We start from the raw sequence: 13,746 nt of genomic DNA, 5'->3' as shown, positions 1-13,746 counted from the left end.
TATAAGAATTGATCCGAATTTAATTGCAGAAAAATACTGTTTTTAAACATTTTAACAATATCCAACGCATATAAAATGTCCTTTGGATTCATTCGTACTATTATTTGTAGTATATGTGTAATAGTTAGTTAAAATATTAAAATAAAGCAGTGAGCGATAAAAGTAAATTTTCATAATCTACTGGGACTGAAATGCTCACTAATGAAGAAAATGAAATTATACATTTTTGTAAACTGTAGGCTTTTTTCAGTTAACTACATAAATCATTTTGAATGACAATGGCCACGTATTGATTATCAAACCATTACAAATCTACTAGAAGATGCTTCAATAAGCTTCTAGCGTGGAAAATAATGAACTTAGTCATGTATTATATTAGATGTTTAGTTACTTAAAAGTGATTTGAGAATAATGTTGCCTTGTAAGTTCATTACATAATTATTTCTTAGTAATTTGCTTTCATTTAGGGCTCAATCTGGCATTGTCGTTCAATAAACACTTAAAAGCTAAAAGTAATAAGTCATTTTTTTAATCTTATTTCATATTTAAAACATTAAAACAAACATCCTTCCATATTATAAACTTCCATTCGACGTTCTATACTTTAATATTTTTGATTTATAGTTTTGACGTACCGTTTACAACGAAAAAATGTATATTTTAATCTTGTAACTCTATGTTAACCTAATACTAATAGTAGGTAAAATAAATTAAAATCAGACTGAGCTGTTTTTAAAAGGGTTTAAATAAACAAAAACAGTCGCTAAATAAGTACTAAGTGTTGATTACGGACTTGTAATAATATTTTTCTGGGTGTTATATAGATAGACTCATTTCATAAAGATTCGTTTCTGTTCGCCCTAAAAAGATAAACGATCCGAGTCTTTATGGAAAAAAATTAAAAGTTTTATAGCTAATAAACGGAAAATTTATGAAACCTGAATATATAAAAGGTAAATCGTGTTAACTACGTGAGAATTCAACTAATAATAATAATGAAAAAAGCACTATTGAAACAATATTCAAGCTATTATCTGAAATGCACATTTCAATACGTATCTATATCACATTCATGGAACAGTCGAGTTCGTTTTAAATTTAAACAGTCGTGCTTTTAATAAATGTTCACTTTAAACATTGTTGTCACACTCGGTGGATTTCACGTTGTTAGTTCTTGTAATTAGATGTCACTTCACATCTAAATAATAATATATCACGTCAGTGTTTAGTTGTTGTTGTTGCTTCGTGACTGTACGGTGTCAGACTAGGTGAAAAAGTAGTGTTCATATTTATTCTGTATAAGCCTTGTCGAATAACGCTTCGACATTCAATATGTAAAACAGACACCGTATGATAAGGACATAACAAAGTTTTCGCTATAAACGTAGTCAACATCTAAGCGTCCTTAAAAGCTCGTTAGGTTCTGTCCTTATTTATCGGTGTCCTTTGCAAATACATATCGTTCTACGTCTTCTCTTATCTCGTTAGTTACTTGTCTAATAATGTATCAGAAACACTATATACGATGTACAATGCAGCCAACTTCATCGTTAGACCAGGATTGACATCGCTGTAATCTACTCGTAGATTATTAACTCTAGTTTAATTGTCAGTTCCACTGATGTTAAAACAAAATGAGAGAAGTGTTGTATTGTGATACAAACAAAGTTATTTATGCGTAAATTGTAAACGATGTTATTGGCTTCTAAATTATATAACGCTGAATTCGCAATGTTTTCAATGTTATATTCATTTATATTATTACAAAAACGTAGGCCTTGCTTTTATGGTGTATTAAATGACATTGGAAAAGGCTAGTGAAATTTTGATAACTTACACATCTAGAAATGAAAATAAAATTGATAAGATTTAAAATGCGAACCATTTACACGTTTTCTTTACAAATCGTAATGATATTTACAAAATCATCTAAAATTATACTTATCGGTTGAGTTTTTAAATTTTTCGTTGCCTAAATGAATGTGTTGCAATTATTAATTTAGGCTTTTGAATGAAAATAAGTATATGTTTAGGAAGATGTCAAAGTATAAATGACTGCTAATATTATTATATTTAATTTTAAATGTAATAAATTATATGATGATCTTATTCCATATAGACCCTCATGACGCGTCGCTGTGTATGCTAACTGTCGAACATTGTCTAATAAAGATCTTTAACTACAATTAGAATCACAAAAATGTTTAATATAATTAAGTTTAAGAAAATATTTATGTAAAGAGAAGATTTATATTTCAAAATCGCAAAATAATAAAATATTATTTAAAAAACGTCTTCCACTATTGTTGTCATATTCAATCTTATATATTACAGATGCGTTGTGATTAAAATTATATAATTGACTACTTCCAATGAAATTAAGATAATATGGCAGATTTTTTAGAGCTAAAATTATTATTTAAAATACAATTTAACATTTATTACACTACGAGTAAGAAAGATCCCGCTACTATGATGTTTAATCAAAAATTGTAACTCCATGAGAACAAACGAGTTTGTATTGTTTTAGAATAATCTAAAATAGCGTTTACGATCTTTCTTTTGAGTTATTTTATTTGTTCCTAGTAATCTTTTATTATTGTTATGTCATTAATGACATATGTATAAATATTTTATATATAATAGTAACACAATGCTTTCTTTAATTATGAAACCTTAGTATTCGTTGAATAAACATTTAGTCTTCCTTCAATCTATAATCTCATCCTAAACATCGAAATAGAATGCGTATTAATGAAAATGTTTTTCTTTATATTATTATCAACATTCGATTAGCATTATTTGTAACAAAATAATATTGAATTAGTTGTTTTTAAAAAAAATGAAAATGTAAAATTGTATATTCTTCATTACATAGTTAGATATGTGTTATAGACAGTTATGATGTGATAAATATCAGCGTATTCATAGACTACAGCGTAGCGGAGCAATGCGGGTGTTTAGGTCCATTGTTTTATTTCATACGTACTAGGTATACTCGTTACGTTTTCATAGTTAGCTAAAATGAAATTTATACGATAATAATTTAGTATCCGTGCTTACTGTTTTTATAATATTCTTTAATGCATGTTGATCTGCATCCGTATCTTGGTGCACCAGTACCGATACTGTCGTACATATTACCAAGAAGACAATGTTTACTATAGCAGATAATGGCAGAGCGCCTCTGTGATACACATTAGCACTAGAATAGAAGACGTCGTTTTAAATTATTGTGTACTAGCAAACTGAGGTTATTCTTACTATTATGGGTTGCCCCGCGTCTCGTGCATAACATTACCGTTATCAATTATATATTATTGTATTTATTCACTTTATTAACATGTTTATTATGTCTTTAATAAAAACAATTGCTTATTATGTATATTATTTCATCTTCCTATAATCCATTAAAATTTCATAGTTTAATTTTACGCAGCGTCATTGGCCTAGTGACTGAGTTGAGTACATTAAAAAAAAGAAAATAAAATTGTTAAAATTTGTGTTTAGAAATTAGTAATATGTACGTTTCCGTGCATAAGATATCAGGTAGGTGAAGTTGGATCTTCGCGACTCATTGGATTATGAGAAAAGAAATAGAGGTGCACAGATAAATATTATCTCCTTAGATGTCTCCATTTTTTAATAGTTTATGTGAGAAACAGGTGCTGGTAGTTGCGGTGCTTAAATCAAAATAAAAATACATTTTGAGTATCCTGCGTATTGTAAAGAATATATGTGTACAAATTATAAATATATTATACATAATAATTTATATTTGTATGCATATTTATATGCATTTGTTTAATATATACATAATGTAAATGAAATGCCTCACAAGTTGTTGTTAATGAATGGTAATCAGATGACAACAATAAACACAACTTGTTACACCATTACTAAAGTAATATAGAAGAAGCAGGTTGTAAATTAAATTATTACATATTACAATTATATTTATTTAAAATAATAAATAAATATAATTAAAACACAAATATTGTTACTAGTATTTTTTATTCGTGCCTATTTAAATTTCATTACGTTTATAATAGGTCCATATATTATGACGTATGTCATCCATAACACACAAGTGATAATATTTAAAACATTTTACATTTGATCCTTAACCTTCGTGACTACAAAGCGACTGACGTAGCAACGAAACACTCGACTTCAGTAAATAACAATTTACTGTTTAAAAATGGTAATCAATGCCCCGGCTTACTGATAATGTAGTCCGATAAAAGCAGTTGTGTTAATAAGACATGAACTGTGTTCGCGACATTTAAAAACAATTATAAAATTAAGGTTATGTTAACTAATTAATAAAATGGCATTCGCAACAAGAAAGTGGTTAGTGAATTGTAGGAATTTAAATAAATATAACAAACTCTTCTCTGTAACTCAAAGTGTAAGTGTATTCTAGTTTTTTTTTATCACTTTTATTTTAAATGTAAATTAATCGGTACTCATTTTATACCTTTATTAAAGTTACAAATATAACTATTATGTCGTTAAATAGTATTAGTTATTTTTATTTTCCTGTCTATATATAATAACACTTCATTTCAATTTCCAATGGGTATTTTGGGTCGATTTTATATATAAATTATTTTCCAGTTTTATAACCTTTTTCATAACATTATCTAAATAAAATTAAAGTAATTACCAAACAGATATTTGTATCTTTTTCATTGGATACATATCACACCTACCTGCAACTGACCATATTAAGTACATTTTTAATCGAATTAGGGAAATTTAATTAAAAAAATGTACATTAAACTAATACCCAAATTTGACGATTACATACATAAAATATAAGATAAGACAAAACTTGGCCAAATCTTATCAAACGCAAATGAAAACTATACCTTATCTGACACTGTGTTAATTACTTTATTTAATTCTTCTACAATGTGTAGTATTGAACATTTAATATTTTTCGTACAGATAAGATAAAATACATATTTACTGAACATATTACATAAAGTAAACTAGTATCTGAACACAGTATGAACTTTTTAGTAAATCGTTACGATTTGCTTTGATGTATGGACTGCAAATTGACTAAAAACGTCTAAAAGTATCCGTAAAATATGAATGTATATATTGATGTATAAAAGATGATTTTTTTTTGACATTTTTATGCATAGCTAATTCGTCAGAAATCAACTGATAACCAAAATAGTTATTATTAATAAAAGCCAGTAATTTAATTACATATTTAAGGCCAAAAATTACAAATAATTACTTAATACATTCCCATTTCTGCAATGGGAATATATTAAGTAATTACAGTTAAGAATATAAGAATGTATTAAGTAGGGTCCTGCCATCCTTCCAGAAATATCTGCCATCTTGCCTGGCTTTGGACCAGTGCTTTTCGTAACTCTTAACACCACTTTGGTCTGAGTCGACTTTCCTTTCAAAATTAATTCTTTGCTAATATTATCAGAGATTTATATTTTACAGCGCAGAATCTCACGATGCCAAAATTCAAGTGAGGTATTTTCGTTCCTGACCAAAGATTACAACCGACAATAAAAATTAATAATTTATTATTGATAAGATATTGTTTAGCTTAGACTCGTTAATAATTATGATTACATTTTCTTGAATAAACATTATTTCATCAGAAACATGTGAGATTTTTAGAATGACGTTTTAGCGATAACTGAAAGTAATTACAGACTGAAATATATATATATATATATATATATTTATATCTATGCAGGAAACTTGGTAAATATGAAAAATGTTATATAATTAAAAAGTAAGAACTTTCATTTTTAGTTACAATGTTATACTATTTAATTCCAGTATTTTCATATATCATCATTATAGTACCTACCGATATGAAAATACTGGAATTAAAAATATCCCAATCTAAATATACCTATGTATGTAAAAATATCTGGAGCAATATGCAAGTAAAAATAATAATTAATTCAGAAACATTAACAACCCAGCCTCTAATTTATTTTAAAGATTGTTAACCAATAGGCCTTTTTGAATTAGTTACATATTATATACATTGGGCAAGCCACTGAAGTCTTGTTTCTGTTAGGTAAATCTGTATTTTGTAACTTAATCAGCTTTTGCGATTAATAACACAAGTATTCATTTCAATTTATTACAGAGGTCATTTTAACTCAATTAGGTAAATTAATAATATTTGTACTTTAAGCACACCAAAAGATACACCATCCGGCTTATTAAAAAATATTGGAGGTTTCTCTCAAAAAATTCTTGGCAGCACCTCGGAGTTCAAGAAGTTATTGTTATACTAGCATACCTCTCTCCACTGCATTAATCTCTCTCTGTTCATGTGGAAGAAATAGGGCACTTCGGATACGCACACTATTTTGTACATCCTGCAGGATGAAAACATCCTGCTCAGGTTTTCCGTTGAGCTTGACAACTGTGACCGAAATTTGGGCAAGACAAATGGATTCTTAGCTAAATTTCTTAACAACGAAAAAAAGGGCACGTATCATCGTGCTACATAATAAACTACGCAACACCACTTAAACTGATTGTGATCAAAAGTATGATATGTTATTTTTAGAGGTCGTTGTCATCATGGAATTACATCAATAAAAAAAATATTACTAAGGAAGAAAAGCGATTGAAACCAAAATGGATACACACGACAAGCATTGTTAATAAAACAGTCTCCTTTAAACTATCTGATATCGGAGAAGGAATACGTGAAGTTGTAATAAAAGAATGGTAAGTTTTTTTTAATTTTAAAATACATTTATTCCACATATTTAAAAAAATGATTGATGAATATTTTTCTATTTAAAAAAGCGAAAAGTTAGAAGTAAGTATTTTATTTTCAACCAGTTCATTTTCAAGAATGTTAACGAATGTGTTTTAAACCTATATCACGAAGCCGTTTACTTTATTTTCTAATTAAGTTTCTCCCTTTCTTTATAATGAATGATAAATTTTAATTGTTAAAACGGTATTAATATCTTAATAAATTTGATTTCAGGTTTGTCAAAGTAGGAGATAAAGTACAGCAATTTGACAACATTTGTGAAGTTCAAAGTGATAAAGCAGCAGTCACTATAACCAGTAGATACGACGGAATCGTCACAAAACTTTACCATGAAGTTGACCAAACTGCATTAGTTGGACAACCTTTAGTCGACATTGAATTAGAAAACTCTGGAGAAGAAGGTAAACATCAAACAATTCAAAATAAAGACAATTTTTTAAAAGAGGCGTTACTTAAATATTTTATCTAATATTTTTTTGACTATATATTAATAACTTATATCGTTATAAAATTATGATAAATTAACTATATATCTGCTTTACCATTTTTTTACAGACGCAACGCCAGAAAGTAGTACGGGCAAACCATCGATAGATACCAAGACAGAAAATATGAATATTCAAAAAGTAAAAATATTAACGACCCCAGCCGTAAGAAGGATAGCGGCACAGTTTAAAGTAAGTATAAACAAAAAAATAAGCTACAATTTTAAAATATAAAGCTTTAATTTTAAAATATTTTCTAACCATAAATGTGTATATTTTTATCAAACTTTATATATACTTATTAGTTTACTATTTTAAGGTCGATCTAAGTACTGTGACTGCTACTGGAAGAAATGGAAGACTACTCAAAGAAGATCTTTTGTCTCATCTAAATATCAGCGCAGATAAATCTAATGACGTACCAAGTAGCGATTCATCAGAACAAGCGATTTCTATACCTGTAGCTGGAGTCAAAGCAAGAACTGAAATTGTAGTAGAAGATAAAATAGTGCCTGTTACTGGATTTACAAAAGCTATGGTGAAATCTATGAAAGAGTCTTTGGTATGTAATTATCATTTTTATATTAGATAATATTCTTAATGCATATTTTGATGTTTACACAATTATTTCAGAATATTCCACATTTAGTATTGAGTGACGAATATGATGTAACAAAATTAGTACAAGCAAGAGAAAGTCTGAAGAAACTCGCTCAAAAACGAGATGTTAAATTGTCCTATATGCCTATAATACTTAAAGGCGTATCTTTGGGTCTCTCGCGTTATCCAATATTAAACAGTAGCCTCGACAGCGCTTGTGAAAATCTCACCTATAAAGCTAGTCATAATATTGGTTTTGCTATGGACACACCTAACGGTTTAGTTGTGCCTGTAATTAAGGTAATTTTTTGGAACTAAATAATATGTCTTTACTTATAAAAATAATTTAATAAACTACTTTTTGATTATTATAATTACAGAATGTACAAAATAAGAGTATCATAGAAATTGCTGTAGAAATGAATTTGTTGCAAGAGAAAGGCTCAAAGGGCCAACTAGGATTAAACGACCTCAAAGGTGGAACTTTCACAATTTCTAATATAGGCACAGTAAGTTGAAATTTTATATTCGTTAATTTATTAAGTTATTCTTTTTATTACAACTCATTTATTATAATTTTTCTAGATCGGAGGAACATACGCAAAACCAATTATATTTTCACCTCAAGTATCAATTGGCGCTTTAGGAAAAATACAGGTAAATGAAAACTACAACATTCTTGACCTTTGGCAGTAATAAATATTTTGTTTGCCAACTTTGAATAACTAACAAGTTAAGAAAATTAAAAAAGGACTTTAAAAAAAATAACAATGATGGAACTCTTTTGTAACATTAAAATAAAAAACCCAGTACCTAAAATATGTAAATAGCTAAATTATTTTCTTTATAATTCAGGTACTACCGAGGTTTGACTCTGAAGGAAATGTGACGAAAGCTCACATTCTAACAGTGAGTTGGTCAGCAGACCATAGAGTCATTGATGGAGCTACTATAGCTAAGTTTTCAAGCCAATTAAAAGAATATCTCGAAGAACCTTACAAACTTATTTTAGATCTGTAGTATACTTATTAGATTATCTGTCACTACACTTTTGTTTAATTTTAAAAATAAAGCAATTTTTATACTGTATATCTTTTTAATTTTAGAAAATATTAATTCTTATAAACTTATAACATTTGAAGCGTAGGTACATAAATATTTTTTATCAGGAAGATTTATGTGAAATTTGATTTCGTACACACGCTTAGATGCATTATTTTATTTTATATAAATAGAATGGCTATCGTCGTAAAATTTCAAATCGGGTCACTTTAAAATAAGCTATTGTCCATTCCGGTATACTGTGTGGTGTGTACTCACGATGAAAACGGGCAAATATTTCAGCAAATAAAAGCGCTTCGATGCTATTAATTGGAGCCCATTTCAATGCTAAAAATGCCATATCTATGTCACAGAACCTTTTATCTGCAAATAGAATTAAATTGTAAATGGCATGAGTTATTTTGTTGGTTTGTGCTTTTTTGCACGGCAATGGAGCATTCGATCAAAATGCTTTTTTTACATAGATATGTCGTGTCATTATTTATTAAATACAAAATAACTGTTAATATTTTAAATTGTAGCATTCCACAGTCGTACAATACAATAACTCTATTTTGATTAGGAATTTTACCGAACAGAGTTTCTATCGACGTACCGATGTAGAGATAGATTTATTGTGTATAAAAACAAAATATGGTTTGTACATTAAAATCTACAAACAGTGATTGAAATTGGAATTGCTTTGCTCAAAGAAACATGCCTCGTTGTTAATAATATAGCAAATATTGATAAGATATCGTATTTTTAAACATTTATGTAATTAAAAAAATGATTAAAATATATCTATATCGACACGTTAATTACATAGCTCACGTTGTTCGAAATTCGAAAGTTGCTGATAAGATTAACAAAACGTAAAGCTTAACCCATTGTCAAGACATGGTTATATTTAAGGATTGAAGCTATACTTAGGATATGAACTTTTTTAAATATAATACAAATTGTGTATAACCAAGTGAGAGAGATCACAGATCTATAATAATCTACATTAATAGCCAGTAGCTAGCTTATATGTTATAGGTTGCCAGTATCTCCATTTCCGTAAATACTCCTTTTCATATCTCTAAGAGCATATAACTCCTACGCCTGACCTGTCTCCGATTGTGTGGAGTGATGTTAGTCCAATGGATTACGTACCTGTTCTCATTATAATAAAAACGCGGAAAATCTCGGGGAATGGAATATATACATCTCAAGTAAGTAACCCTTTATGGCAAAGTGGCATGTGACCACGACTATGCTATTGAACATCTACAACTACAGCTCTGAACATCAATATACCTATGTATTGTTATGAACTTACAAGAAAAAAATAATTTCATAGTTCGTTGATATAAATAAGAATTTCAAAGACCTTTTTTTCTAATTTCGTACTTTTCAAAACGCATTTTTTTTCCTGATTCGTTCAAGTTTTTAAACATTTTTGGTGTTGACCGTAGGTACGTGTTACGGGTAGTGCTAGCAGTGTTAGCAGTATGTAGCTATAATATGTAAAATAATGTATCACAATACTAATAATATAAACATACCGCCAATTTTTATGAAATAGACTTTCCGTGGCGATGATATTTGTATATCATCTCTCTTAAGAGCTATCAAAGATCGCTGTTTTTCACTCCAATTACGATCTAGTTCACGTACTAGACTTGATCGGGCAGCTTTTGTAAGCAATCCATTCAAATCGCCATACTGACCCTGGCTTATAACTTGCGTCACCCGAGATATCGCCTGAAATTATTAAACTATTGTCCTCATGTGTCACCACAAAAATAGCTTTTGAATCGTCATGTTGCAGTGTTGAAATAAATGTAAAGCTACCGCCTGTTCAGAAAGTAGATTGTATAGAGAGGAACCAGTAAGAAAATCTACTCCTAAATAGTTACTCCTTTCCACTATTTTAATTACAGAGTAATAAAGTACAATTCAATTCACATATCACATCACATCCTGCCTAGAAATAAACAAATACTAAGTCAACGTTTTATCAAGTTTTATCATTAATATAATCTTGTATTGAGTAATATTCCTTGTTATCAATGTTATTTTTGACATGAGCTTTAATTTTTTTAATTGACAAAGTTAAAAATAATCGTTTAATCTTATTATATAAACAAATACCGTGCCTCACAAAGGATACATATTGACTTTGCGAAGTCAGAAACTAAGTGTTATTAGTTTACTCGTACATTTCCTCAAGATCGATATTATTGTGAATGTATATAATAATGTTGTAAATATATTGTGAAGCAACTGTAAGCATACCCACATTATTAAAAATATCTCGAAGAGCTCTGAGATTATAAATCTTATAACATGGCACATGTTTTTGTATAAGTAAATCATTGTATGATTTTTTACATCTTATATAAATGTATAAAAATGGGTTTTGGTATAGCTTCTATCAGAAGATTTACGAGTACACTATCCATGTAGAACATCGAGTTCTAGTTGGTAGATACTACGGCAAAACAGCTTCTATACTGTTCTACTGATCGCCTACTCTGCCAGGTTTTACTAGTATTTTATAAAAAAAAACCTACGAAACTATAAAAAATACAGAATATATAAAATGATTTGCATTAGTCGGTTAAATTGTTTTTTTATAGTTAAAATCTGAACTTTGTGCAGGGGCTAACTTTCTCTTTAGCGGAGATTAAATCTATAGAATGATCAGGTTGAACAGAAAAAGGCACCATAACGCATAGTATGGCGATAAAGGAATTGTGAACGTCATCATGGATGAAATTAATCTTACCTGCCGAGTTCCAAATTTGAATTCTTTCTCTTGAAACTCGGGATCCCAAACACGTCTTAATACACAAAAATCTATTTTGATCATAACCCAAGTAAAGGGATTTTGTAATAAAATAAGTTTCGGTATACGTTTTTTTCGTTTCTTAGGTATGTCTTTATCATGGCGAAACAAAAAATTTCTAGAAAGATTTTTTAAAAAATCGCCTTGACGCTGTGAGTTGAGTAAAGACACATTTTTTAAATCTCTTCTCGGATCAAATGCACGAAAATTTCTAGTAAATTCTTCATGAATGGATGTAATGCTTCGTTTGCAAGTAATGTTACATGTCAAGATCTCTGGACTCCTTATGGGATAACGATAGTTTTCTACTCCTGCTAAAGTTGCGAAACGCGTTGCAATAGGCCAGCAGGCTCTAGCAAAGACCTTAGTACTGGCTAACATCTGCAATTTAAGATAAAAAAGAATAATCAAAGGCTCTGAAATTATCGCATTATATACTGCATTGTCGAAAATGTGTTTTCTTTTCAACTACTAGGTTTAACATAATATCGCTACCATAAGTCCATTGCAACGTTTTCGCTTTTTAAAAAAATGTTTTAAATATATTTATCACTTGTACAATTTTTCATCCTATTGTTATTACATGACACAAAAATTTGACAAATGTTATTTTACAAATGACATTTAAGGAAATTTCAGTGCATTAGGAATATGAAAATAAAAACGACAAGGTTTTATAATTTACGCCAGTTTTACGGTAAAAGTTACCAATGAATCATAAATACATAATAATTATAGTTACGTACAGACATTTAAAAATATTTTATGTCGGGTTGTTTAATGTTTTAATACTTAATTTCCTACTACATTCGAGCTTTATCTCTTTATAGAGATAAAGATTAACAAAAGGTGCGATTCAATGTTCTTTAAAATGTATGCCCCTTTTAAACTTAACAATAAGCTATTAACTATCAATATAAAAAGCCGGACAGAATTTTAGCGGTTTCGGACGAAGTTTATTAATCAAGACAGTGAGATTTAGGTATAGACAATACTACTTTTATCTAATTGTTATATTACTAACATAAACTCTTTGATTGGCTTTGGATTCTAACTATCCGTTACCATGCTCAATGACGTAGTTAAGAAATACACTATTCGTACATAGGATACGGATACAAAATTCTTGATTTGAAAAAATGACCTATGATATTGTTTTTGCATAAAGTAGGTAGGTGTAATAGAATAGTCTTCTCCAAAATTTAATGAATCCATAAATCGTAAATATGTATTTTTATATATTTAATAATGTAAATAAACCTGTTTGCTTTCATTTGCCGTTTCTGACATAACCCTCTTAATTAGCGCCGCTTCAGGAGAATACGCCCACAGTAGCATCTGCAAGTGTCGGCTCGTCTTTGTCGTCGAAGAGTTATGTATCGGAATACTGAATGTTAATAAAAAATAAATTTATCAATTCATCACCATTTATGTTTAAAGAATTCCTGACTGATAAAAAAAAATATTGCAACTAGTAGTTCTACTTTAATTTGAACAAAGCGTAAAAATTTCAGGCGCTGTTTGCCTTTCTTTACAAATTGATGATATTGCGGGAATATCGGTTAAGTTGGAAATTATTTAGAAATAATATATACTAATTTAATTTAAATTGTACACAATAAATATACACTATAAGTAAAATAAATGTTAGGCTCAAAGAAAGAAAACGCTCATTGAACGAAAAAAGAGGACACATCGCATTGTGGTTACTGGTAAACAATTACGCATAATTTGACTCTTATAAAAATGCCTATGACGCCTTTAAGCAAACACAGAACCACAGACCATATAGAGAAATTCGCAGTAAAGATAATCCATTTCTCGTTCTATAGGTGCTAAATAAGATTTTTATCAACAATTTCGAATCTCAATAAATGCTTCTTCTTTGCTTTGCGTGTGCTTTATTGAAGCAGGCGGTGGCTGTGCTTTGTCCGCGCCTACGGTTTTAGAAAATAAAAACGCTCTATATAGGGATATGATCAACAAGACTAAAT

General features: G+C 29.1%; 2 protein-coding genes across 2 annotated transcripts; one reads left to right on the top strand and one right to left on the bottom strand.

Moving 5' to 3' along the window:
• Positions 1–4,199: 4,199 nt before the first annotated feature.
• On the top strand, positions 4,200–8,962 carry LOC125064026 (lipoamide acyltransferase component of branched-chain alpha-keto acid dehydrogenase complex, mitochondrial). The gene is made up of 9 exons (XM_047670798.1): positions 4,200–4,411; positions 6,572–6,735; positions 7,004–7,191; positions 7,346–7,467; positions 7,595–7,837; positions 7,909–8,175; positions 8,256–8,384; positions 8,461–8,532; positions 8,731–8,962. Exons 1-9 carry the CDS (start codon positions 4,331–4,333, stop codon positions 8,893–8,895), a joined length of 1,431 nt encoding a protein of 476 aa, XP_047526754.1. The 5' UTR covers positions 4,200–4,330; the 3' UTR covers positions 8,896–8,962.
• Positions 8,963–9,023: 61 nt separating this feature from the next.
• On the bottom strand, positions 9,024–12,313 carry LOC125064365 (m-AAA protease-interacting protein 1, mitochondrial-like). The gene is made up of 4 exons (XM_047671352.1): positions 12,248–12,313; positions 11,693–12,133; positions 10,467–10,665; positions 9,024–9,300 (listed from the first exon to the last, which is right to left on the bottom strand). The coding sequence occupies exons 1-4, from the start codon at positions 12,248–12,250 to the stop codon at positions 9,116–9,118; spliced, it is 828 nt and encodes a 275-aa protein (XP_047527308.1). The 5' UTR covers positions 12,251–12,313; the 3' UTR covers positions 9,024–9,115.
• Between the last annotated feature and the right edge of the window lie 1,433 nt (positions 12,314–13,746).

The sequence above is a fragment of the Vanessa atalanta genome, chromosome 5 (assembly GCF_905147765.1).
Source record: "Vanessa atalanta chromosome 5, ilVanAtal1.2, whole genome shotgun sequence".
NCBI lineage: Eukaryota > Metazoa > Arthropoda > Insecta > Lepidoptera > Nymphalidae > Vanessa > Vanessa atalanta.
Note: the sequence above shows the minus strand (reverse complement) of the source record. Positions and strands in the feature narration are given on the sequence as shown.

What these genes read in the sequence shown, in the direction of transcription:
- LOC125064026 (XM_047670798.1), top strand. Translation starts at nt 4,331, where the DNA reads ATGGCATTCGCAACAAGAAAGTGGTTAGTGAATTGTAGGAATTTAAAT. An exon ending in GGATAGCGGCACAGTTTAAA is followed by an intron (nt 7,468 to 7,594) that starts GTAAGTATAAAC and finishes TACTATTTTAAG; the next exon opens with GTCGATCTAAGTACTGTGAC. An exon ending in CAATTTCTAATATAGGCACA is followed by an intron (nt 8,385 to 8,460) that starts GTAAGTTGAAAT and finishes TAATTTTTCTAG; the next exon opens with ATCGGAGGAACATACGCAAA.
- LOC125064365 (XM_047671352.1), bottom strand. An exon ending in TCAAATTTGGAACTCGGCAG is followed by an intron (nt 10,666 to 11,692) that starts GTAAGATTAATT and finishes TAATAATTTCAG; the next exon opens with GCGATATCTCGGGTGACGCA. An exon ending in CTATTTCATAAAAATTGGCG is followed by an intron (nt 9,301 to 10,466) that starts GTATGTTTATAT and finishes TTCTATTTGCAG; the next exon opens with ATAAAAGGTTCTGTGACATA.